The sequence below is a fragment of the Nomascus leucogenys genome, chromosome 8 (genome assembly GCF_006542625.1).
Source record: "Nomascus leucogenys isolate Asia chromosome 8, Asia_NLE_v1, whole genome shotgun sequence".
In the NCBI taxonomy this organism is placed as follows: domain Eukaryota; kingdom Metazoa; phylum Chordata; class Mammalia; order Primates; family Hylobatidae; genus Nomascus; species Nomascus leucogenys.
Window position 1 is genome coordinate 99,150,714 of NC_044388.1, and position 23,263 is coordinate 99,173,976.

General features: G+C 39.4%; 2 protein-coding genes and 1 pseudogene across 5 annotated transcripts in view; 2 read left to right on the forward strand and 1 right to left on the reverse strand.

Annotated features, from left to right (window-relative positions):
* RABGAP1 (RAB GTPase activating protein 1) overlaps positions 1–23,263 on the forward strand; it is a 176,147-nt gene that overhangs the window by 87,011 nt on the left and 65,873 nt on the right. For all 4 annotated transcript variants that reach the window (XM_030817779.1, XM_030817778.1, XM_030817781.1 and 1 more), the window contains one exon: positions 4,802–4,952. In XM_030817779.1, coding sequence (XP_030673639.1) covers positions 4,802–4,952 — 151 coding nt within the window. The remainder of the gene's footprint in view (positions 1–4,801; positions 4,953–23,263) is intronic.
* LOC100590857 lies at positions 14,156–14,759 on the reverse strand (annotated as a pseudogene).
* Positions 18,277–20,974, forward strand: GPR21 (G protein-coupled receptor 21). The gene is made up of 2 exons (XM_003264107.3): positions 18,277–18,558; positions 18,989–20,974. Exon 2 carries the CDS (start codon positions 19,385–19,387, stop codon positions 20,432–20,434), a length of 1,050 nt encoding a protein of 349 aa, XP_003264155.1. The 5' UTR covers positions 18,277–18,558; positions 18,989–19,384; the 3' UTR covers positions 20,435–20,974.

Below are 23,263 nucleotides of genomic sequence, written 5' to 3' on the forward strand. Positions count from 1 at the left end.
TACAACAACTTGGAATTCGTTTTGTTATCAAGCTTTGTTATTCATTTAATTAACATGTCTTCCTATTCCCTCAAATGTATTTGTTGAGTTTCTATCTGTCTCTACCATCTTTCAGGATATTTAAACTATTTTTGCTTGCTTTAGTCATGTCTTAAGATATGATATAATAGTGTCTCTTCTTTAGTTCATTACATCATTATTTTTTCTCATTATTATATGTGTTCTATGGATATGTATTCTATGGATAAGAAGCATTGTAATAATGGAATGTTAAAGCCTGGTAGACCTGGTTTCAAATTTTACCTCTCCTACTTTTAAGCTGTGTGGTCTTAGACAAGTCACTTAACTCTTTTGAGTCTATTTCTTCATTTAGAAAATAGAAGTCTATAAAATTACCATTTGTAATTATTATAGATTAAAAATAATGGATGCCATGGTTGTAGTTATAGTAACATAGAACTAATGAATTTACCATATTTTAGGCACTGTGCTGTTATGTGCTCTATGTCAACTCTAACAACCTTATAAAGTATTTGTTTTTTACAGATAAGACTGGTTCATAGGTTAAGGCATTCTAGTTAGGAAATATCACAGCCAGAATTTTTAACACAGTCAAGTCTGATCCCAAGCCTGGTTTATTTAACTCTACATTAGATTTTAGTGGTAGTATTAATAGTATCTTTGAGCTCTAATTCTCCAAGTTCATTTTTTTTTTTTTTTTGAGACGGAGTCTCACTGTCGCCTAGGCTGGAGTGCAGTGGCGCGATCTTGGCTCACTGCAGGCTCTGCCCCCCGGAGTTCACGCCATTCTCCTGCCTCAGCCTCCCGAGTAGCTGGGACTACAGGCGCCCGCCACCTCGTTCGGCTAATTTTTTGTATTTTTAGTAGAGACGGGGTTTCACCGTTTTAGCCAGGATGGTCTTGATCTCCTGACCTTGTGACAAGTTCATTTTAATATGACTCTTAATGGATAAGAGAACTAATGTCGGTATAAAATAGGTTGCTAAGTTGGATAAAGTTAGTATTATCAATGAGATGAAATTATTCTGAAAGTAATTTTATCAATGTAAATTAAGCTAGTAAGGTTAGCAGGCTTTGTCTGTAAAGAGCCAAATAATAAGTATTTTAGGTTTTGCAGGCTAATAGTCTGTCATAGCTACTCAGTTCTACTATTGTAGTGCAGAAGCTATCATACACAATACTTAGACAAATAAGCATGGCTGTGTTTCAATAAAAGTTTATTTACCAGAACAGGTGATAGATAGGCCCAGTTTGGCCCACAGGCCATAGCATACCAGGGATTGAGTTAGCAACAGAACTATGTCTGTTCTTTCTGCTCATAACTCTTCAACTTTTATATAATGTTTTTATCTAAACAAGGACAAAACTATTGAACTGTCTATAGCACTTGCATTAGGATACCAATGTCACAGAATAAATCACTTTTAAACGTACTGTGCAGAATTCTCATAGGATTCTGTGAACATTTTGAGAAAAATCACAGGCGTTTTTATAATTTGATAGTGGTTATTTTGTATCAGTAACTTCTGCTTACGTCTGATAGCCACAGCATCTTCTTAATGTCAGGATCCTGTTTTATTGACTCAGTAATGGTGGCTCTCAAGTCACAAACCAGCTGCTCTATAACAGAGCTTTCATTAGTCTTAAGAATTCGAGGACTACCCCTTCCTTCCTTCCTTCCTTCCTTCCTTCCTTCCTTCCTTCCTTCCTTCCTTCCTTCCTTTCTTTTCTTTCTTTTCTTTCTTTCCCTCTGTGGCCCAGGCTGCAATGTACTCGCCTCACTGCTGCCCGTGCCGCGGACTGCCTGGGACTGCCGCCGCGCACCACCGCTGCCTGCTTTTCTCCTTTGGCTGCAGGCGCGCGTTCGCCATCTTGGCCACGCTGGTCGCCAGCTCCTGACGCCGAGTGCTCTGCCCGCCTCAGCCTCCCGAGGTACTGGGACTGCAGACGGAGTCTCGCTCACCCGGTGCTCGGTGTTGCCTGGGCTGGAGTGCGGTGGCGTGGTCTGGGCTTGCGGCAGCCTCCGCCTCCCAGCCGCCTGCCTTGGCCTACCAGGGTGCTGGGATTGTAGCCCCTGCCCGGCCGCCGCCCCGTCTGGGAGGTGGGGAGTGTCTCTGCCCGGCCGCCCCTCTGCGCGGCCTCCCCATCTGGGAAGTGAGGAGCGCCTCTGCCCGGCCACCCATCGTCTGGGAGGTGAGGAGCGCCACTGCCCGGCCACCCATCGTCTGGGAGGTGAGGAGCGCCTCTGCCCGGCCACCCATCGTCTGGGAGGTGAGGAGCGCCTCTGCCTGGCCACCCATCGTCTGGGAAGTGAGGAGCGCTTCTGCCCGGCCACCCATCGTCTGGGAAGTGAGGAGCGCCTCTGCCCGGCCGCCCCGTCTGGGAAGAAGTGAGGAGCGCCTCTGCCCGGCCGCCCCGTCTGGGAAGTGAGGAGCGCCTCTGCCCGGCCGCCCCGTCTGGGAAGAAGTGAGGAGCGCCTCTGCCCGGCCGCCCGTCTGGGAAGTGAGGAGCGCCTCTGCCCGGCCGCCCCGTCTGGGAAGAAGTGAGGAGCGCCTCTGCCCGGCCGCCCCGTCTGGGAAGTGAGGAGCGCCTCTGCCCGGCCGCCCCGTCTGGGAAGAAGTGAGGAGCGCCTCTGCCCGGCTGCCCCGTCTGGGAAGTGAGGAGCGCCTCTGCCCGGCCGCCCCGTCTGGGAAGTGAGGAGCGCCTCGGCCCGGCCGCCCCGTCTGGAAAGTGAGGAGCGCCTCGGCCCGGCTGCCCCGTCTGGGAAGTGAGGAGCGCCTCGGCCCGGCCGCCCCGTCTGGAAAGTGAGGAGCGCCTCTGCCCGGCTGCCCCGTCTGGGAAGTGAGGAGTGCCTCTGCCCGGCCGCCCCGTCTGGGAAGTGAGGAGCGCCTCTGCCCAGCCACCCATCGTCTGGGAAGAAGTGAGGAGCGCCTCTGCCCGGCCGCTCCGTCTGGGAGGTCTACCACGGAGGCCAGAAGCGATGTGGGGGCTGGACGTGGTGGCTCACACCTGTGGTCCCGGCACTCTGGGGGGCGAGGCGGGTTGATCACTTCGGGCTAGGAGTTCGAGACCAGTCTGGCCAACTTGGCGAAACATGAAAAATACAACAGACAAACCAACCAACCAACTCAGTGACAACAAAACAGGTCTACCCTGGAGTCATAGTCTAATTTTTTCTATTTTCCTCCCTTTCTGATCCTTTATCCCACTTTCTTTTTCTTACTCTTCCTTCTCCCTCTTCTTTGTCAAATAGAGGATTGAGTTGTTATCACTGATCCATATAAAGTCCCTCTCTCATTTGTTTTAACTCCCACCCCCCATTTCTATTCCCCGACTTCCCATGTGTAACCTTCCTAATATGTTTGATACGCATCTTTTTGTTTGTATGTATTTTTAGAGGATGTTTATTGTTTTTGTGTGCAGAAAAAATTAAAAAAAAAAAAAAAAAAGAATTTGAGGACTACGTCAGTCATTTAATTGACCTCCCTGAAATTTTTTCTGCATCTGTAAAACTAGAGATACTACCATCTACCTCAGATGGTTGTTCTGAAGATCAATTAAGATACTGTATGCAGAAGCACATTGTACATTTATACCAACATTTCAAGGCTAGTTTAATTTTTCCCATTTTATAGGTGACATAAATGAAGTCCAAAGATTTTGGTAACTTGTAGTGATATAGTAGTTCAGTGGAAATGTTATTAGCCACCATAAACATTCAGAAAAGTTATTTGAAGGAAGTCATCTTAAAAACTGTTGGAAACATACTTGAGATATTTTATTTTAACTTAGAACTTATAAATATACAATATTCTTGTCAATTTTTTTTTCTAGACAAAACCTGTCTCTGTCACCCAGGCTGGAGTGCAGTGGTGCGATCTCTCACTGCAGCCTTGAACTCCTAGGCCCAACTTGCCTCAGCCTCCCGAGTAGCTAGGAATATAACCATCATGCCAGCTTATTTTTATTTTTCTGTAGACACGGGGTTCTTGCTATATTACCTAGGCTGGTCCGGAACTCCTGGGTTCAAAGAATCTTCCCACCTTGGCCTCTCAAAGCAGTGGAACTACATGAGTCACCACGCCCTGCTGACCACTTGTCAATTTTGATGTAGAGCTAGGTTCTTGTCATTTATTATATGTCCACTGATTGGAATTTTGCTCTTTTTTTTGTTTGTTTGTTTTTGAGACAGAGTCTAGCTCTGTCACCCAGGCTGGAGCGCGGTGGTGCAATCTTGGTTTACTGCAACCTCCGCCTCCCGGTTCAAGCAGTTCTTCTACCTCAGTCTCTTGAATAGCTGGAATTACAGGCATGTGCCACCATGATGGGCTAATTCTTTGTATTTAGACGGGGTTTCACCATGTTGCCCAGGCTGGTCTTGAACTCCTGACCTCAGGTGATATACCCACCTCGGCCTCCCAAAGTGCTGGGATTACACGCGTGAGCCACCGCCCCCGGCCATCTTTTTTACATAAACCATAGCCATAGAGCATCATTTGTGATTTCCAGTTTTGCTTTTTTTTTTTTTTTTTTTTTAAAGTAGAGAGATAATTTAAAGATACTTAAGAAGCAGTTTGGAGAATCTGTGTGGATTTTTATTTTCTTCCACCCAATCTCTCATAGTTATCTTGGCCTCATCTAATTCAGAAGCACTTTTTTTTCCTTTATTACTATGTTACCTTGTCGCGTATTTGTAAGCCATTTAGATTGACTTTGATAAAAGTAACATTCTTTAGAGAATCTTCCTTTTATGATTCATGGTTTATGGCTTTATTTTTAGGCATCTCAACTTGAATGTGAGACCGAAGCAGTTGTCATCCTTAGTAAGAAATGGTGTGCCTGAAGCTCTTCGAGGAGAAGTCTGGCAGCTGCTAGCAGGCTGTCATAACAATGACCACCTGGTAGAGAAATATCGCATTCTTATCACAAAGGTAAGGGGGTGATAATTCAGCTTCAGCATTAATCCTTTTAGAGATTTGTGATGAAAAGATCATTGTAGTTATTTGACTTATAAGAAGTTTTTATTCTTTGTTTAAGAATAGAACTGTTAATACTTCTAGCTCTAACATGTTTTTTCTGTTGCACAAAGGAGAAGTCATAGTTTTTTCTCCTTGATTCATATCACCTCAGAGACCAAAGGTGTCTTCTAGCCCATTGTATATCCAGATTCTTTTTTGACTGTAAATAACATTTTTAGTCAAACCACTTGTGCTATGCAATGTGTAAAAATTTTCTTTTGATTATTTTAATACTTTTCACATTTTACAGAAATGTGCTCTTGGTAGGGAAGGCTTAGTTCTTCTTACTTCTTCTGCAACTGTAAGAAAATAATTCTTTAATCTTAAACCATGTTCTCTTTTAGCTCATTCCTCTAAAGTGAAAAAACTCTCATTTGTATGGTGTTCCCCTTCTGAAGTTCATGCATTCCTCAAAGTTTTGCAAGCAAAACAAGAAAAACTATTCCTTCTACAAGCATATCAGGATTTAAAGTAATTTTCTGCAAGGTTAGGCAATGTTTTGTGCCTTTGTGTTCATGTTTTCGGTTTTAGTTTTAATTTTCTCAAATTCTTGAAGTGTTTATCTTCAGGAAGCAGTTTCTCCAATAGTATGCAAATCTCAAACCTGGGTTGTGAATGGATTGCTCAGAATCTTCAAGAATATAGGAGATTTTTTCGGCCGGGCGCAGTGGCTCGTGCTTGTAATCCCAGCACTTTGGGAGGCCGAGGCGGGCGGATCACGAGGTCAGGAGATCGAGACCACGGTGAAACCCTGTCTCTACTAAAAATACAAAAAATTAGCCGGGCGTGGTGGCGGGCGCCTGTAGTCCCAGCTACTTGGAGAGGCTGAGGCAGGAGAATGGCGTGAACCCGGGAGGCGGAGCTTGCAGTGAGCCGAGATCGCGCCACTGCACTCCAGCCTGGGCGACAGAGTGAGACTCCGTCTCAAAAAAAAAAAAAAAAAAAAAATAGGAGATTTTTTCAGTGTGACAGAAGGTAAAACCTTGTCTTAAAAAAGAAAAAAAGTTAAAACCTTATAAATTATGAATGATATCTCTCTATAAAGCTGTTATTTAAAAAAAAAAAAAAAAAAACACCTTATAAGGGAAGAGCAGGCTTTTTTTTTTTTTTTTGAGACAGAGTCTTGCCCAGGCTAGAGTGCAGTGGCATGATCTAGGCTCACTGCAACCTCCTCCTCCCGGCTTTAAGCAATTGTTGTGCCTCTGTCTCCCAAGAAGCTGGGATTACAGGTGCGCACCACCACGCCTGACTAATTTTTGTATTTTTAGTAGAGAGTAGGATTTCTCCATTTTGGCCAGACTGGTCTTGAATTCCTGGCCTCAAGCAATCCAACTGCCTTGGCCTCCCAAAGTGCTGGAATTACAGGTGTGAGCCACCTCACCTGGCCTGGAAAAACAACATTCAAACATGAGATAGGACCTTCACCAGAAAATGACTTTTATGTCTTCAGAATATTAATGTTCTTTCTCATCATATTTCCAGACAGATTTTTTTTTTGTTTCAATAAGTATTCTGATTCCTTCCATTAAGTTGAATAATTGTTTAACTAGTATTTATTGTTGAGTAACTATTACAACCACAGTGTTGGAGCTGGGAGGTTAAACACAAAAGCAAGTAGCTGTCTTATGATAGAATGTGTCTGAAAAAGCACAGTGGGAGCCATCAAAAGAAGTTATCAGTTCTGTCTGGGAGAACAGAGGAGTCTTTATCAGGAATATAACATTTGAGATGAATTCCAGATATAGAAAGATGGGTACAGCATTGTACTCATAATATGAACAGAGCCACTGAAGAATAAGGTTATATAACATGTATATCTAGCAAAGATACACCTAGTTTTTATTTTCTTTTGTTGGCAAATCATATTTTGGATTTGTAACACTATTTAGTTTTTTTGAAGTCCTTTGAAGTGTTTGGTCAAAAATGATTCTTAAGAGCTTATTGCTTTAAACTAAATATTTTGGTAAGACTATTCGTAAGACATGAAGTGTCTGTAACTGAATGGATTCTGTTTTTCTAGTTCCATGAAAGTGGTAACGTCTGTTGGTAGAAAAGGAACCTGGTAGTTATATGTAAAAGAAAGACTATTAACAAAATATGAAACATTTGATTGATTTGTTATACTGGTGATGTGCACTTTATATTTCACATTCAACTTACAATTTTTTTTCCTTTTGAGACAGAGTCTAGCTCTGTCACCCTGGCTAGAGTGCGGTGCAGTGGTACGATCTCGGATCTCTGCCTCCTGGGTTTAAGTGATTCTCCTGCCTCAGCCTCCTGAGTAGGTGGGATTACAGGCACCCACCACCACTCCCAGCTAATTTTTTAATTTTTAGTAGAGATGGGGTTTCACCATATTGGCCAGGCTGGTCTTGAACTCCTGACCTCATGATTCACCCACCTCGACCTCCCAAAGTGCTGTGATTACAAGTGTGAGCCACCGCGCCCAGCCTCCCAGATTATTTAATGGATATATATTAATTTAAATTGCTAGTAGATGATCAGAAAATAGAAATTTAACCACCATAATATTTGTGAATTTAAAAAAATGACAGTGATAGCTAATGTAAGTTGGTATTGCTTCTCTTTTCTGTCTTCCTGGAATTAAGAGTTATCATTGTATGGGAATGGTAATTGACATTTTTTAACTTACTCTGAAATGTTTTTGGGGGGAGTAAGGTACTTTTTACAGTCTACTCTACCAGCAGAGCTATCAAAGTTTGCATATAAGCTACTTTTTTAAAAGTGTATAGCTCCATGACATTTTACATATGAATACACTGCGGTGACCACTATCAAGAGCAAGAACATATCCATAACCCCCAGAAGTTATTCATGTACCTTTCTAGTCATAAATACCCTTACTACACCCCTGAGTAATCGTTATTCTGGCTTTTCTCTCCTTAGGTTAGTTTTGATTGTTCTTGAATTTTTTCTGTTTTGGAGATGGAGTCTTGCTCTGTCACCCAGGCTGGAGTGCAGTGGCGTGATCTCGGCTCACTGCAAACTCTGCCTCCTGGGTTAAAGCGATTCTCCTGCATCAGCCTCCCAAGTAGCTGGGATTACAGGCACACGCCACCAAGCCTGGCTAATTTTTGTATTTTTAGTAGAGACAGAGTATCCCCATGTTGGCTAGGCTGGTCTCGAACTCCTGACCTCAGGTGATTCCCCCCCCCCCCCCCCGGCCTCCCAAAGTGCTGGGATTACAGACGTGAGCCACCACACCCATCCTTGAATTTAATTTAAATGCAGTTACACAGTCACACAGCATGTGCTCATTTGTATCTCACTTCTTTCGCTCATCTATTTTGAGAGTGTATCAGTAGCTTGTTTTTTGTTGTCTTTTTAAAAAATCGTTTAGAGTATTCCATTATATGAATAAACTACACTTAAAAAATATATTCGGCTATTACAAATGTTTGGATTTTTCCAGTTTTAGCTATTATGAATAAAACTGCTATAAACATTCTTGCACACAGCAGGATTTGTACATATTATGCTTATTTAGACAATATTTGTGTATATATATATATACACACTACTAATTTCTAGGAAGTATTTATTCTGAACATGGCTTCTTTGCCAGATATATGCATTGTGTTCCGAAATTTTACATATAATATTACTTTGAGATTTTTTTTTTGCTTAGTTTCTTCAAAGACTAGAGCAGGAAAGAGTGACTTGATTTGTAGAATGAAGATAAAAAAAATTAACCTGGCAAACAAAACTGATTAATGTCTTTGTCATCATCTTGCATTAGTTGTCAAGCCTGTCTTGTATGGGGTACATGTGGGAATTTTTCAATATACCTTTTTAACCCAAGGACAAATGACCTTTCAGTAACATAAAATACATAGTATGCTTTTAAAGGTGTTTCTTATTTCAGTAAGCAATGGAGTTAGTTTCTTCTTCCCGTTTTGCTTTTTAAAGTGAAAATTTTTTAGGTTTTTTAATTTCAGTAGGGATCCAGAAGGGAAATAATAAAACAATAGTAATAGCTACCTTTATGAGCACTAGGTATGTGTCAGATACTGTGCAGCACACTTGGATGTGACAGTTCACAGTTCCACCAGCAATGTAGTTGCATATAGTTGTACCAGCAAAGTACCTGCTGCCCCGTATCCCAACCAGTATTAGTTATTATATTTAATTTTTACTATCAGTGGATGTAAGTGATGCCAGCGTATCTTTTTTTTTTTTTTTTTTTTTTTTTTTTTGAGACGGAGTCTTGCTGTGTCTGTCGCCCAGGCTGGAGTGCAGTGGCGTGATCTCGGCTCACTGCAACCTCCGCCTCCTGGGTTCAAACGATTCTCCTGCCTTAGCCTCCTGAGTAGCTGGGATTACAGGCACACACCACCATGCCCGGCTAATTTTTGTGTTTTTAGTAGAGACTGAGTTTCACCATGTTGGTTAGGCTGGTCTCGAACTCCCGACCTCGTGATCCTCCCACCTCGGCCTCCCAAAGTTCTGGGATTACAGGCATGAGCCACTGCACGTGGCCTAGCATATCTTTAGTTTGCAATTCTCTGGCTGCCAGTAAATTTGAATGATTTGCTCTTCTATTTATGTTCTTTGTACATTTATCTATGAAGTCTTTTTAAGATAACAGTTTCTAAACACTCTCCATATATTATGTTTACTAATCCTTTTCATATGCATTATAAATATATTTTTTAATGATTTTATTTATGGTTTTATGCCATACAAGACATTTTCAATTTTTATGTGGAAAATTGTGTCTTGGTTAAGGCCTCTTCTGTCTTTATATTTTGTAAATGTGGTTTCCAACATTTTCTTGCAAGATTTTTATTCTATGTGTGAATTTTTATGTCTTTAATCCATCTGGAACTTATTTTTGTATGTGGCATGAGAAAGCAGTTTGATTTTACTTTCTTCCAGATGGATAACCAGTTGTGCTACTCCTATTTTCCTACTCAGTAGAACTACCATCTTTGTCATGTTTTAAATTCTCATATATGCTGGGATTGATTCCTGGATTGTTCTTTGTATTATTTGTTTGCATATTCCTGTCCCCACACTGTTTTGATTAAAAAGGCTTTGTATTATTTCTGATAGCTGTGAAAGCAAATCTTTTTGTTTTCTATCTCATACCTTACTTGACTATTCTGCAAATTTAATCTGCCATGAAAACCTTAAAATCTTTTATCCAGTCTCACTACCACCACCACCCTATAAGGTTATGTGGAGATTCTTATTTGAATTGCATTTAATTTACATACCAGTTGGGGGTATAAGTTTAACACGTGAGAATACAGTATGTCTTTTTATTTGTTCAGATCTTTTTTTTTTTTTTTTTTTTTTTGCCTGCAAGAATTCTGAATTGCCTTCATAGGGATCTTGTAGCTCTATTGTTAAATTGGTTCCTGAGAATTAACTTAGCATGTTCACACTACAGCAAATGGAGTAGTTTTGTCAGTTTCCGTTTGTAGGTGCTAACTGTTACAATAGGGAAAAAGACAATGATTTTTACATTTTTCTATTTACCTCTTAATATTTTGATTAATTGTCCTAACTTTATATTGTCATCTTTTGAGATTTTCAGGTGTGTAATAATATCAACAGTAAAAATGGTTTTACCTCTTTTACAATGTTTATGCAGCCTACTACATTTTCTTGGTTTTGTCTTTATATTTTATAGAAGCATTAAGACAATGTTAAATGATGATGGTGATAACTAGCACTCCCATCTAATTCCTGGATTTAATTAAAATGGTTTTAGTTTTTCAATCTTTTGGAAAACATACTCTTTTTTTTTTTTTTTTTTGGTAAACAATTTGTTTTTGGCCGGGCGCAGTGGCTCACGCCTGTAATCCCAACACTTTCGAAGACCGAGGCCGGTGGATCACCTGAATTCAGGAGTTTGAGACCAGCCTGGGCAACATGGCAAAACCCCGTCTCTACTAAAAATACAAGAATTAGCCGGCCATGGTGATGGGCACCTATAATCACAGCTACTCGGGAGCCTGAGGCAGGAGAATCGCTTGAACCCAGGAGGCAGAGGTTGCAGTGAGCCAAAATAGTGCCACTGCACTCCAGCCCAGGTGACAGAGTGAGACTATGTCTCAATAAATAAATAAAATAATAATAAATTGTGTTTCAGTTAAGTGGTTTCCTTCTATCCCTGCTTTGGATTTTTTATTAGGAATGTTACTGAATTTTATCAGCTTTTTCAGGACTATTACTAATTTCCTTTAATTTGTTAATGGAGTAAGTTACATAATCTATCAACATGTGATAGACTTCTTATGTTGAACTACTACCGTTGGCTTCATGGAATAAATTTTTATAGACCAAGCACTCCTGGTAGTCTTTGTTTTCTGGTGTTTGATTAAGAGCTCCTCAACCTTGGCCTCTAGGTAGAACTTGTCAGACTCAGAGGGAAGAAAGCTTAATAAGTAATCCACAGAGACTCTCATGGCTTCTCTTACCTCCAGTTGCCTGTAATTCTTACAGCTGTTTGGATCTTGTGAATCAAATAAGTTGGAGTTGAAAATGAAGGGGAAACAAAGGCACTTTCTTGTTTCCAGCTTCCAGAATCCTCTTCTGTCACTTCTTTCTGATGGTTATTTTTTACCTTTTGTGTTGGTGGCTTAGCTTCTTAAAATTCAGTGCTTAGTAGCAAAAATTTACAGCAAACTGCTTCTTCAGTAGATCATTTTAATAATGAGAGAATAATGAAATAGCAACCTATTCTGATGTTTTTCTTTCCTTCCATCCACTTGGCCTTGCTTATCTTTTCTTAAACGTATTTGCATCATTTTCTCTAGTTTCAACTTCAGTGATAAGAATCTTTTGCCATGAACAGCAAGCTTTTATCCAGAAGCAAACTAGTAGCAAGCTCATATAACCAATATTTACATTTCTTTTTTTTCTTTTTTTTTTTTTGAGACGGAGTCTCACTCTGTCGCCAGGCTGGAGTGCAGTGGCATGATCTTGGCTCACTGCAACTTCCGCCTCCCGGGTTCAGTGATTCTCCTGTCACAGCCTCCCGAGTAGCTGGGACTACAGGCGTGTGCCACCATGCCCAGCTAATTTTTGTATTTTTAGTAGATACAGGGTTTCACCATGTTGGCCAGGATGGTCTCGATCTCTTGACCTTGTGATCTGCCCGGCTTGGCCTCCCAAAGTGCTGGGATTACAGGCCTGAGCCACCGTGCCCTGCCAACCAATATGTACATTTCTAATTGTTGAAAGGAGTCCCTGGAGGCCCAGCCACATTTTGCTAGTTTGGAAAAAATAATGTATTCAATTATTATGTTATTACTAAGCAGATTGTTTGCTTTTTAATTAACAATTTCTGTCTGTAGGTTTGTAATAGGTAAGAATTGAATAATATTTAATCATAAGAATATGCCTGTGGATACCCAACAATAAAAGGAGATCGATTTAGCAAAAAAGAATGTTGGCCATGGAGGAGGAAGCCTGGGTACAAGTTTCAGTTCTGCCACTTCATTTCCTCTTCTCTGAACTGAGGTAGTTGAGGTAGTCTGTTGATTTTTCCTTAAGCTTTGACATTCTGGAAAATCAGTCAGTGTGTTTGAGTCCTGCCCTCCAAAATAGGCCATAATTCCATTTTTTTCACAACTAAGCACTCTTGCTGTCTTGTTCTATGTGAAAATAGTGGCTGGTGGATGTTAGAACTGTATTGTCTGCTGTCATACAGCAATTGCTGCAGTAGGTCCCTCTAAATTATTATTTGTGAACATAATTTTAAGCCCTATATCTTACCCCTGTGAAGTTATTTTCCTTCGTGTGAGTTTATGTAAGTCATACTTGCTGGGAGTTCTAAAGGTTTCCTGAATCATAAGACTGGAAACATATTTGGTTTGTCCATGTTAAAATTGCTATTTGACAGTTTTTGACCCACAAATAGGCAATTTCATATGCCTCGACCTAATAATTATAGGTGAGTTAAACAGTTACCATACTGGAGTTTTGCTTGAAAGATCTTTCAGCCTAAAAGCAGAATTGCCTTTTGTTTCATTGGGCATTCATTGTTTATTCAATAAAAAATACCTTTTGAATGCCTACCCTGTGGTAGGCCTCATGGCTATGCCCATAAATAAAGTAAACTTGTTCACTGGTTTCAGGAAGTCTGCAGTCTAATGGAGGAAATAGACAGTTAACTATAAACAATCATAAAGTTGCATGGGAGTTGTAGAAGAAAAAATACATACTGCTGTACTGCATGTAACATGAAGGATTTCTCACCCAAGTGTTCTAAAAGGTCTCTTGCTCAGAAATTAGCCAGGGGTTGGATAGTTGGGGTGGGATAGGGTGCTGCATAGCAGATGTGGTCTTAAAAGTCAGAGGGAACAGCGTGTACTCAAGGGTGAGAAAAAGCCTGGCAGTTCCATAGAGTGTGAATGGAGATAAGACCAGAGAGGTGGTAGATAGGGAACAGATCTTTGAAAGCTTCAGAAGGCATATTTAAGGTTTTAGGCAATAGAAGCGAATGAAGCATTTTAAGCAGGCAGGTTGTATATTCCAGTTTATAAGGCAGTATGCAAAGTGGTTTCCATCTAAAGGCAAATTGTCTTAATTCAGATGCTAGTTCTGCTGTATTCTAGCCATTGAAATTGGGCAATTTAACATTCATAGGCTTTGGTTTCCTTATCTGTAAAATGGAATAATAATAGTTGTAGAGTTGTTAGAATTAACTTAGGTAACGTGTGAAAATTCTTAGTATAATCCATAGTCCATACTAAGTGTAAATACCTTAATATTATATATATATATATTTTTTTGCTTATTATCTGTATTATAGGCTTAGAAAGATCACTCTGTTACTTGGGCTAGAGTGGAGTAAGAATAATTGCAGCGAGACCTGTTAATAATTCAGGCAAGAGATAATTTCAACTTGGATTGGGCTGTAGTGGCAAAGGGATGGGGAAAAAGATGCTATTTAAGAGGATTTCAGAGGTAGAATCCTTGGCACTCACTTGATGACTGAATGAATGTGGGAGATGGGGGCGAGGGAGGAATAAAAGATGAGTCAAAGTATCTCAAATCATTTTTGGAATGACAGTTATATAAATAAACTGACATCAGCTGCACTAAAATAATATGTTAAACAATGTTTAAAGCTCATTTTTTTTTACTTAATAAAGTTTTATTTTTCCAAATGTAGAGTTGCTTGGACCTGTTCATGCATCTTCACCAGCAGCTGGAGCATCTCTGCCCTTGGTATTTCTGGTGTAAATTACTTGAGCTCTGCTTTGAAACCAGTTTGATAAGTCCTTTACTAAGGAGCTCCAGAAGGGCTGCCCTAGCCAGGGAACCTCAAATCTTCAGTCTCTTAGAGACCACAGCTGGAGTTATAAGTTTATAGTTGGGAACTTCCTTACAGAGTTTGTCATAGGTAGCTTTGTCAAACAAGACAAGGTATTGAGCTTGTCCCTAACTTTGCCTTTGGACCATTTCTTCTTTTTGGCCTTGCCCCCGGGTTTGTTCACTGGGTCTTTGTCTTTCTTGGCTGACTTTCCAGTGTCTTTCTTCTTCTTGTAGTCCTTGTGTGGCATCGTGAAGCTCGGAGAGCGGTGGTGAACACTGCAGCCTTGCTAAGATGTCAGACAAAAAGTGAAGCTCATTTTTACCAAATAATAAGTGGTAGTTGACACTAATGCCCAGAGGTGAAACTTAGGAATTTGAAGAACTGAGATAATTTCTCATCTGCAAGTAGTTAAGTCTCTGAATAGGTTGGGAGAAAAAGAAATATAATTTGAACAGGTCTTTTCCTTTTTTTGTTACATTTCATTTCTCGTTCTGCTTTTCTTTTTAAGCCTGTCGTTTTGTTATTTTAATTATTTTGGCTTTTAAAGTTGTTTTAGTTTCATTAGGTTGAACCATATAGAAGTTGGCTTGTTTGCAGGTCAGAAAGTATTTAGCTAGCAATGAAATGGTTAAGTATCGGTAAGTTCATAATTATATTCTTTTTCTGTAAGAGGTTTTTTAACTGACGTTTTGGGAGTCCATTTTGAGTTAGATTGAGTACCAAAGACTGTCTGAAGGAATGTTGCTCTGATGGCATAAGAACAAGTGGAACAGAGCCCCATGAAGTAGACAGCTTCAACCCAGCATCATTCTATCTTGCTAAATCAATATGGTTCTGAGAGTATATAGAAATTGGAAAATTCAGAAAATATAGAAAGCTATAAAGAAGAAAGATTTTTTTAATGACTGTTATCCCACCATCCAATAATAGTGTTGATTTTTAATGTATTTCCTTTGTCATATATATATATATAGAAAGTTACTCAGCCTTCAAAGTAAATATAGAGAGAATATATCATGAGACTGCATTATTTTATTTTTTATTGTATTTTTTAATCAGCATATCACATACATACTTATGAGGTATATAATGATGTTTTGATACATATAGTATATACTGATCAGATCATGGTAATTGTGCACATACCCATCATCTCTAACATTTATCGTTTCTCTGTGTTGGGAACATTCAGTAATCTCCTTCTAGCTATTTGAAACTACATAATATTAACTGTAGTCTTCCTAGAGTGGTATGGAACACTAGAATGAGTCTATGTTATGGTTAAAGACCAAATGTACATACGGATTTTTGTAAGGATACAAATTTGTAGAGCCTCTCCAAGTTGTTAATAAATTCTTTTTGAAGAAAATGTTTTTCTTTAATCCAAAGCAAAACATTTAATTCCTGATTGATTCAGTTAAATGTGGCTATTAGGCTTTTTTTTTTTAAGTTTCTTAAATGAATATTTTGATTTTAGCTCCTAGAGTGGTTTCACTAAAATAGAAACAAAGTTGAAAGAACTGTTACTGTACTAATGACAGTAATGTAACAGCTTGTAGTTTTATTGCAATTTTATAAATTTTTAATTCTTTCAAATTTTCAGCCATTGTATTGTCTGTTTTTATCAGCATAACTGTCTTGTTTTATACATGGGAAACCACAGAGAGAATAAGTTACATGCCCAAATTCACAAGTAGTAGTAGAAAAGCCTAGACTTTTGACTTTGGTGAACACTTTTTCTATTTATTGAAATATAGCAGTAACTCTCAAAAATCACTCCTTTATTCTGTATTTATTAAGGTGCTCAGTAAATATGGTTTAAAAATAAAGTCTATGGCAAGTGTATAGAATAAGAAGTAATCTGATTTTGGCTGGAGGGCAGGTTATTTGGGGGAAGTAAAACAATTGAGATCAGACTAGAAAGGCAATAAGGGAGCCATTGACTCTTCTTGAACAATGGGGTACAATAATAAAATGTACGTTTTGGATATTTAACCAGGCAGAAATGAAAAAATTAGAAAAATGAACGAAACTATGAGTTTAGGTGGTAATCATCTTCTATGGTAAGTGTATTAAAAATTGAAAGGAGGAAATGCATTTGAGAACTATTGTGGAAATATATTTTCAGGATTTGGTGACCAAGAACTAAGTGCTTTGAGGGAGGGAGTGGTCAAGATGATTGATTCCTAAGTTTCATACCGGAGTGCCTGGGAAAATGTTGGAAAAATACAGAGGCTTATTTGGTAGGAAAAAGGTTTTTGATTTTAGACATGCTGTGGTTGAAATCTCTACAGGACATCTTCCATCTACAGGTGGAAGATGTGTGACTAGCAGGCAAATTGTAGATGGAAAAGGGAGCTTAGGAGTGAAGTCAGGGCTGGAGACCTAGGCAGAGAAGTTATTTATGTTGAGGGAATAATTGACGCCGTGTCATCATTCCTTCTTTTCAGCTACCTTCAGTGCTTTGCATATGCATAGCCTCAATATGTTTGAGTAATGTGTGACAGCACTGTATTCAGATAGCTGTTGTATGACCTAGAACTGTATAGCCTCAGTAAGAGCAGGCCCTTCAGGATTCAGAGGAGCCCAGCCTTAAGCATTTCGACATGATGGGCACGAAAACACTGGCTCTTTAGGAAGGCTATTTTAGTTGTAGGAGCAGAAAGTGAGTAAAGTTATATACCCCCTCTGTGCTAGGTGTTGGTAAGCCTTTTGTGTATACTTTATTTCTCAGCAACCCTGTGAAGTAAGGAGTGTTGTTCTCATTTTACAGATGAGGAAACAGAGACTTAAGAGAGGATAAGTAATATTAGAGCAAGAATTTGAGCCTGATTATTGTTCCTTCGATGCTCTTGGTCTTTTTACTGTGCCGTACACTTTGCTCTGTTTCCCAGTAAGACCTGTCAAATATTACTATCAGGATTATGGTTAAATAGGTTTTTTATTTTGGGGCTATGGCCGCGTCTGGGACTGGCCAGACAACTGCTGCTGCTTCAGATTTAAAATGTAATTCATTGCATTCTGGTTATGGGCGGCCATTTGTCTGTAATAAGAAAGCATGTGTATAAAATGAATAAAAATGAAAGTTGGATCACATGTTTTTACTCAGTTGCCTACCTCTTGGAATGCCTTCAAATGCTGGCATTTGTTTATTGTCTTTTACTCTGCTGGATACTTTCAATTAATCCTTCTAAATAAAGATACTAAAATTACACATTTTCATAGCACCCAGCTGTGTTAGCTGAAAATTGTCATCATTTATGACATTACCAGGAAAACCACAATATAATGTAATACAGTTTGCATTGTTTTAAATAGGCAGAAGCAAGATTGTATATTCTAAGATACAAAGGCTTATGTATACCATGAAACTTCCTGTAATATCCATGCCTGAGTAGAAGAAGGTACATTTACTTTTCTATCTTTTGTTTGTATTCTTGTATACTGCTCAGCAAATTAGAAGCAAGAAATGCATCTCAAAACTATAGGGTAGTGTCAATATGGGAACAATGTAATTTATCTGTGCTATTTGTGTAGTTTTCAGAATGGGAGATACTTTTTCTCTTGAAAAAGTGATCTTAAAGTTTCTTGGCCAATATTCAGTGAATCATGAGAGACAAAACTAATGGGGAATAGCCTTCTAGCTAGAACTTCTTGTGCAGCTAAATTATGATTCTCAGTTGCCATACGCCATACACTTAAAGGAAGTTAACATACTTCCTTTCTTTAATATTGCCCTTTGTTCTTTGGGAAAATGCCGTGAGAAAATAGAAATTACCCCTCTGGCAGTGTGTTTCAGTCTAATTCCTGACACCCTGTTCTGTTACTACCCCTTTTCCTTGCCAGCAGCCTGAATTCTGCTTATCTACTAAAAGGGGGATTCCAGACAGACGAGGAAACAGCCTTCAAATGATGCACTGCAGGCATAGCAAGCCATTCCCACACTGTGCAGTCTGGAAATCAGGGGGCACCTCTCTGACGATGAATTCCAATTAGTTGCTAAAGATGCCAGAGTGTGTGCACGTACAGGCGTTTTCTTTCCCCTCCCCCTTTCTTCCTTTTTCCAAGCCCCCTCTTCTCCCTGTTTCCCCTCCTACTCCTTTATCCCCTCCCTCCGTGTCTCCGTTCTGCAGTACGCGGGTTGAAGCACATTCCTGCTTTGCAAGGCTTTCTGCTAAGGATGTATTGTGGCTTTTGTTTGGATTGCAGCATGCAGAATTACAGGTAACATTCTGAAATTGAACTGAACAGTAAATTCTGTTGAAATGTTTTCAAAGAGGCAAAATATTATATTGGAATCAATGAAGAAAGTAAATTATCTTGGCTAATTTTATTAGTGGTAATTGTAGTGAAAGGTTTTCCTAAATATTATAAGCAAATTCCTTTTCTCCCCCAAGTCTCAAATGAAAGGAAATGGGGGTAAATTAATCTGACTGTGATTGGTTTTGTTTTATGCTGATCTTGAAAGCTTGATGTTGCTGCTGCTCCTCTATACAGTACAGATCAGTTATGTGGGGTGCTATTGAGAGTAGCCGTGAATAGTGGTGCCAGTAGGGGTGGAGTGGGAGGGTTGATGCCAGCCTGAGCTAGCCAGGTTCTTTGATTAGGGCATTGGATGTGAAATGTAAAATGCTCTCTCCTTTTCTTCTATCAGCTGTTCAGAGGAGACTCATTACAACTCCTGCTGAAGCTCCTAATCTTCTTCCCTTCTCTTCTACCCTTTCCCCCTACCCTCACTTGGCCTGAAGACGTTCTCCCCAGAGTTTACCTTGCTCCCCTGGTGCTATGTGTATGGTGAACCTGGCACTATGGCTGCGTCTGGGACTGGCCAGACAACTGCTGCTGGCTCTCCTTATTCCAGGAAGGATTTAAAGGGGAATTGCACTGCAGGCAATGCACCAGAGCAGCAGCATCAGGAGCTTGGGGAGTAAGGCTCCTCTGGCATTATTACACACATGCAAAGCTGACCGCAATGACAGCAGCTGCTTCTTTGAACTGTTGGCAGCAGCCAAGCGGCAGCATGAAGTGACAGATCACTCCTGAGCTCAAGATGAACTCCACCTTGGATGGTAATCAGAGCAGCCACCCTTTTTGCCTCTTGGCATTTGGCTATTTGGAAACTGTCAATTTTTGCCTTTTGGAAGTATTGATTATTGTCTTTCTAACTGTATTGATTATTTCTGGCAACATCATTGTGATTTTTGTATTTCACTGTGCACCTTTGTTGAACCATCACACTACAAGTTATTTTATCCAGACTATGGCATATGCTGACCTTTTCGTTGGGGTAAGCTGCGTGGTCCCTTCTTTATCACTCCTCCATCACCCCATTCCGGTAGAGGAGTCCTTGACTTGCCAGATATTTGGTTTTGTAGTATCGGTTCTGAAGAGCGTCTCCATGGCTTCTCTGGCTTGTATCAGCATTGATAGATACATTGCCATTACTAAACCTTTAACCTATAATACTCTGGTTACACCCTGGAGACTACGCCTGTGTATTTTCCTGATTTGGCTATACTCGACCCTGGTCTTCCTGCCTTCCTTTTTCCACTGGGGCAAACCTGGATATCATGGAGATGTGTTTCAGTGGTGTGCGGAGTCCTGGCACACCGACTCCTACTTCACCCTGTTCATCGTGATGATGTTGTATGCCCCAGCAGCCCTTATTGTCTGCTTCACCTATTTCAACATCTTCCGCATCTGCCAACAGCACACAAAGGAGATCAGCGAAAGGCAAGCCCGCTTCAGCAGCCAGAGTGGGGAGACTGGGGAAGTGCAGGCCTGTCCTGATAAGCGCTATGCCATGGTCCTGTTTCGAATCACTAGTGTATTTTACATCCTCTGGTTGCCATATATCATCTACTTCTTGTTGGAAAGCTCCACTGGCCACAGCAACCGCTTCGCATCCTTCTTGACCACCTGGCTTGCTATTAGTAACAGTTTCTGCAACTGTGTCATTTATAGTCTCTCCAACAGTGTATTCCAAAGAGGACTAAAGCGCCTCTCAGGGGCTATGTGTACTTCTTGTGCAAGTCAGACTACAGCCAACGACCCTTACACAGTTAGAAGCAAAGGCCCTCTTAATGGATGTCATATCTGAATTGGCTCAGTTACGGGGTTCCCGTGTGTGTGTGTGTGTGTGTGTGTGTGTGTGTGTGTGTGTGTGTGTGTGTGTGTTTTATCTCTAAGTATTCCTAATTTACTGGGAAATCTGGGACAGAATACTTTGACTCTAAGCAATAGCATACAAATTATTCGTACGGATACCTTCTAAGTTTGTAGAAATGGTTTTCAAAAGTGCTTGTGAATTAGAAGACTCAAGATCATGAAGACAAATTGCTCTTGCTCTCAATTTTTCAAATGTCTTGGACATGACTACAGTTCTCAGATTTAAAATGAATAAAGCCATATCTAACACCTCTTTCCAGCTGGCATGACTGAACCTGAGTGTGAAAAGCATCAGCATTTTAAAAAGTCATCATTTTCTTGTCACTTTCTGGGTTCTTTCCAGCTATTTGGGCTACATGTGCAATTGATTTCTTCTAACAGGGAATAGTAAAATATAAATTAAAAGGTTTTAGAAATTACTTTTTATGTATGCCAAAGCATAACTACACTGCAAGTTTCAACACTGTTATTTAGAAAGCCAAATGTTCTATGTTTTATTCTCTTGAGAGAATTCTCAGTAGAGTGAATAATGTGAACATATAAACATTAATTTTAGAATTTTACAGTGAACCATGAAGCAAAAGTGCAAATTATACAATTTATGAAAAACTGAGCTACTTTTTGTGCCATGCTTCACAGAGATCTAAAGATATGTGTGCATAGAAGTGATCGTGTAGTATTTTTGCCCATGCCTTTGTGTTATGTCTATATTTAGAATATCCGAATTGTTAGATTTCTCTTTTACAGCAAAATGTGTTTAAGCTAAAAAATAATTCAGTGATAGGCTGTTGGCTGTCCATTTTATAATGGTGACTATTTACAAAAAAGTGTCTTTAATATTGTCTGTTCTTTCTATTCAAAGACTTCCAAAATACTAGAACATCAGGGAGAAGGGTGTCAGTCATAAGCAACTGAGTCAGAAAGTATACCGTAGTATACTGATTGTTTTTTTAAAATACAAGGGAGTTGAGACATTTTCTTTGCGGTTAAATGAAATCAACTAGTTGTTTTTGAAAAGTATTCTTTCAGTTAGTGCTAAGGAATCCACATTTGAAGAGGAGAAGGGGAAATACTAAGTCTCTTATTGCTATTTTCTTTCTGGAAAAAAATCCTTTGGCATACAGTTCTTAATGGTCTTTTTTTTTTCCTGCCAAAGTACTAGCAAAACCTATAGGATTTTATAATTCTTCTATAGAATTATTATTGAGAGTTATGTGTGTTCGTATGTAGTAGTGATGTTTGTTCTTAAAAGTGATTATCTTCAGAGCAAGAGGTTTATTTTTCTAAAAGGAGAGAAGGAATTCTGGCAGCTCCAGGCACGAGAGTATTTCCTCTACTTTTCTGCTGTTCTGGAAATGTTCTGGAAATCTTCAGGAGACTTACTTGATCTCTGCCTTTGGCTAGAGGTTGTAATCTGAATGTGACAGTGGTGTTCAGTGAGATGGAAGATGGAAGAAACCCAGGGGACATGGGTTAAAGTGGATTTCTGAATCCAAGAAAAGACATGGATATTTATAAAGCAGGCATATAAGCTTTGGTTTTCCATCATGATGCCAGTATTCTTATGATTTTAGGCTTTAGACATCAACTTGATTTTAACCTCAGTTGTGTTCTATTTAAACTTTTTTATTTTAAGTGACTAAGCATTATATAAACATTCAAACTTCAGATTCTGGGTTTTTCCCAAAACCTTGCTTGCTCTTTATGTTTAGTGTTAGCAAATTTTATTCTAAGCTGCTTCAAAATTTAGAACTCATACTGAAATTGCAAGTTATGTTAGAAATGGCTTGGTTAAATTGCCATTTCAAATGGGAAACATTTTCTGTTAGATTCTGAAAAATGGTTGTATTGTATAAGTGGTACAGATCTAAAAAACCAAAATTTACCTTTTTTCATATATGTTAGAGAATGTAACGTGTTCACATTTGCAGTTTGCTTATGAATTTTTAGTTTAGAAAATATGGCAATTTTAAACAGTTAATTTTTGTTGAAAAATTGATGTTAAATCAGTAGGTTTGATCTTATTTTGTTGTGTGTGTATGTGTTGGGAGACAGGAGATGCTCCTGGACACAGTAATGTCCTCTTTAGTGGCTGGGGGTGTTTTCTATGTGATATGTTTGGAAAGTTCATGTTTAACTGATCTTTTCATCCTGGCATATTTAATGCAACATTTGATGACATTTAGTTTAAATACCAGTCTGACTTCAAAAAAAGTGTATTTTTAGATTCAGTTACCATGGCGTTGGCAGGATATCTCAGTTAACTTTATATGGCATGTGACTGGTATCAGAGGAAACATATACTTTTGGTGATTATGTTGAAATTATTTCATAGTAAATTTTAAAGTAGGATTATACTAATGTTATATTTGTAAACTAGTTGTATTTTTTAATGCAGTGATTTCAGTGAAAGTGTTTTTTTCCCCCTTCTTAGAGTAGAAAAGCAATTACAAATGAACTAGTGTGCTCAACTTTAGTGAGAGCATTATCCTGACACTAGATTGGATATTTGCGTTTTTCCATGGGCCTATTGACTCTTACTCAAAATTCCGTTTTGGAAAAGGTTTTCTTTAAGCTTTATTGCTGGATAAATTCTTTTCGAGCCTTTTATAATGGCTTTTACTTTTTACTTGAATAATGGTCTCAGTATTTTAAGGATTGGGAAAACTTGAATTTTTTTTTACCATAAATGCATTGCCCACCTCCTTGAACTTGAAAATGAAGCAACAGGGTTAGACTCCCAGATGGCCCAGATGGTGGA

Coding starts and splice junctions, on each gene's coding strand:
- GPR21 (XM_003264107.3), top strand. CDS start 19,385: ATGAACTCCACCTTGGATGGTAATCAGAGCAGCCACCCTTTTTGCCTC.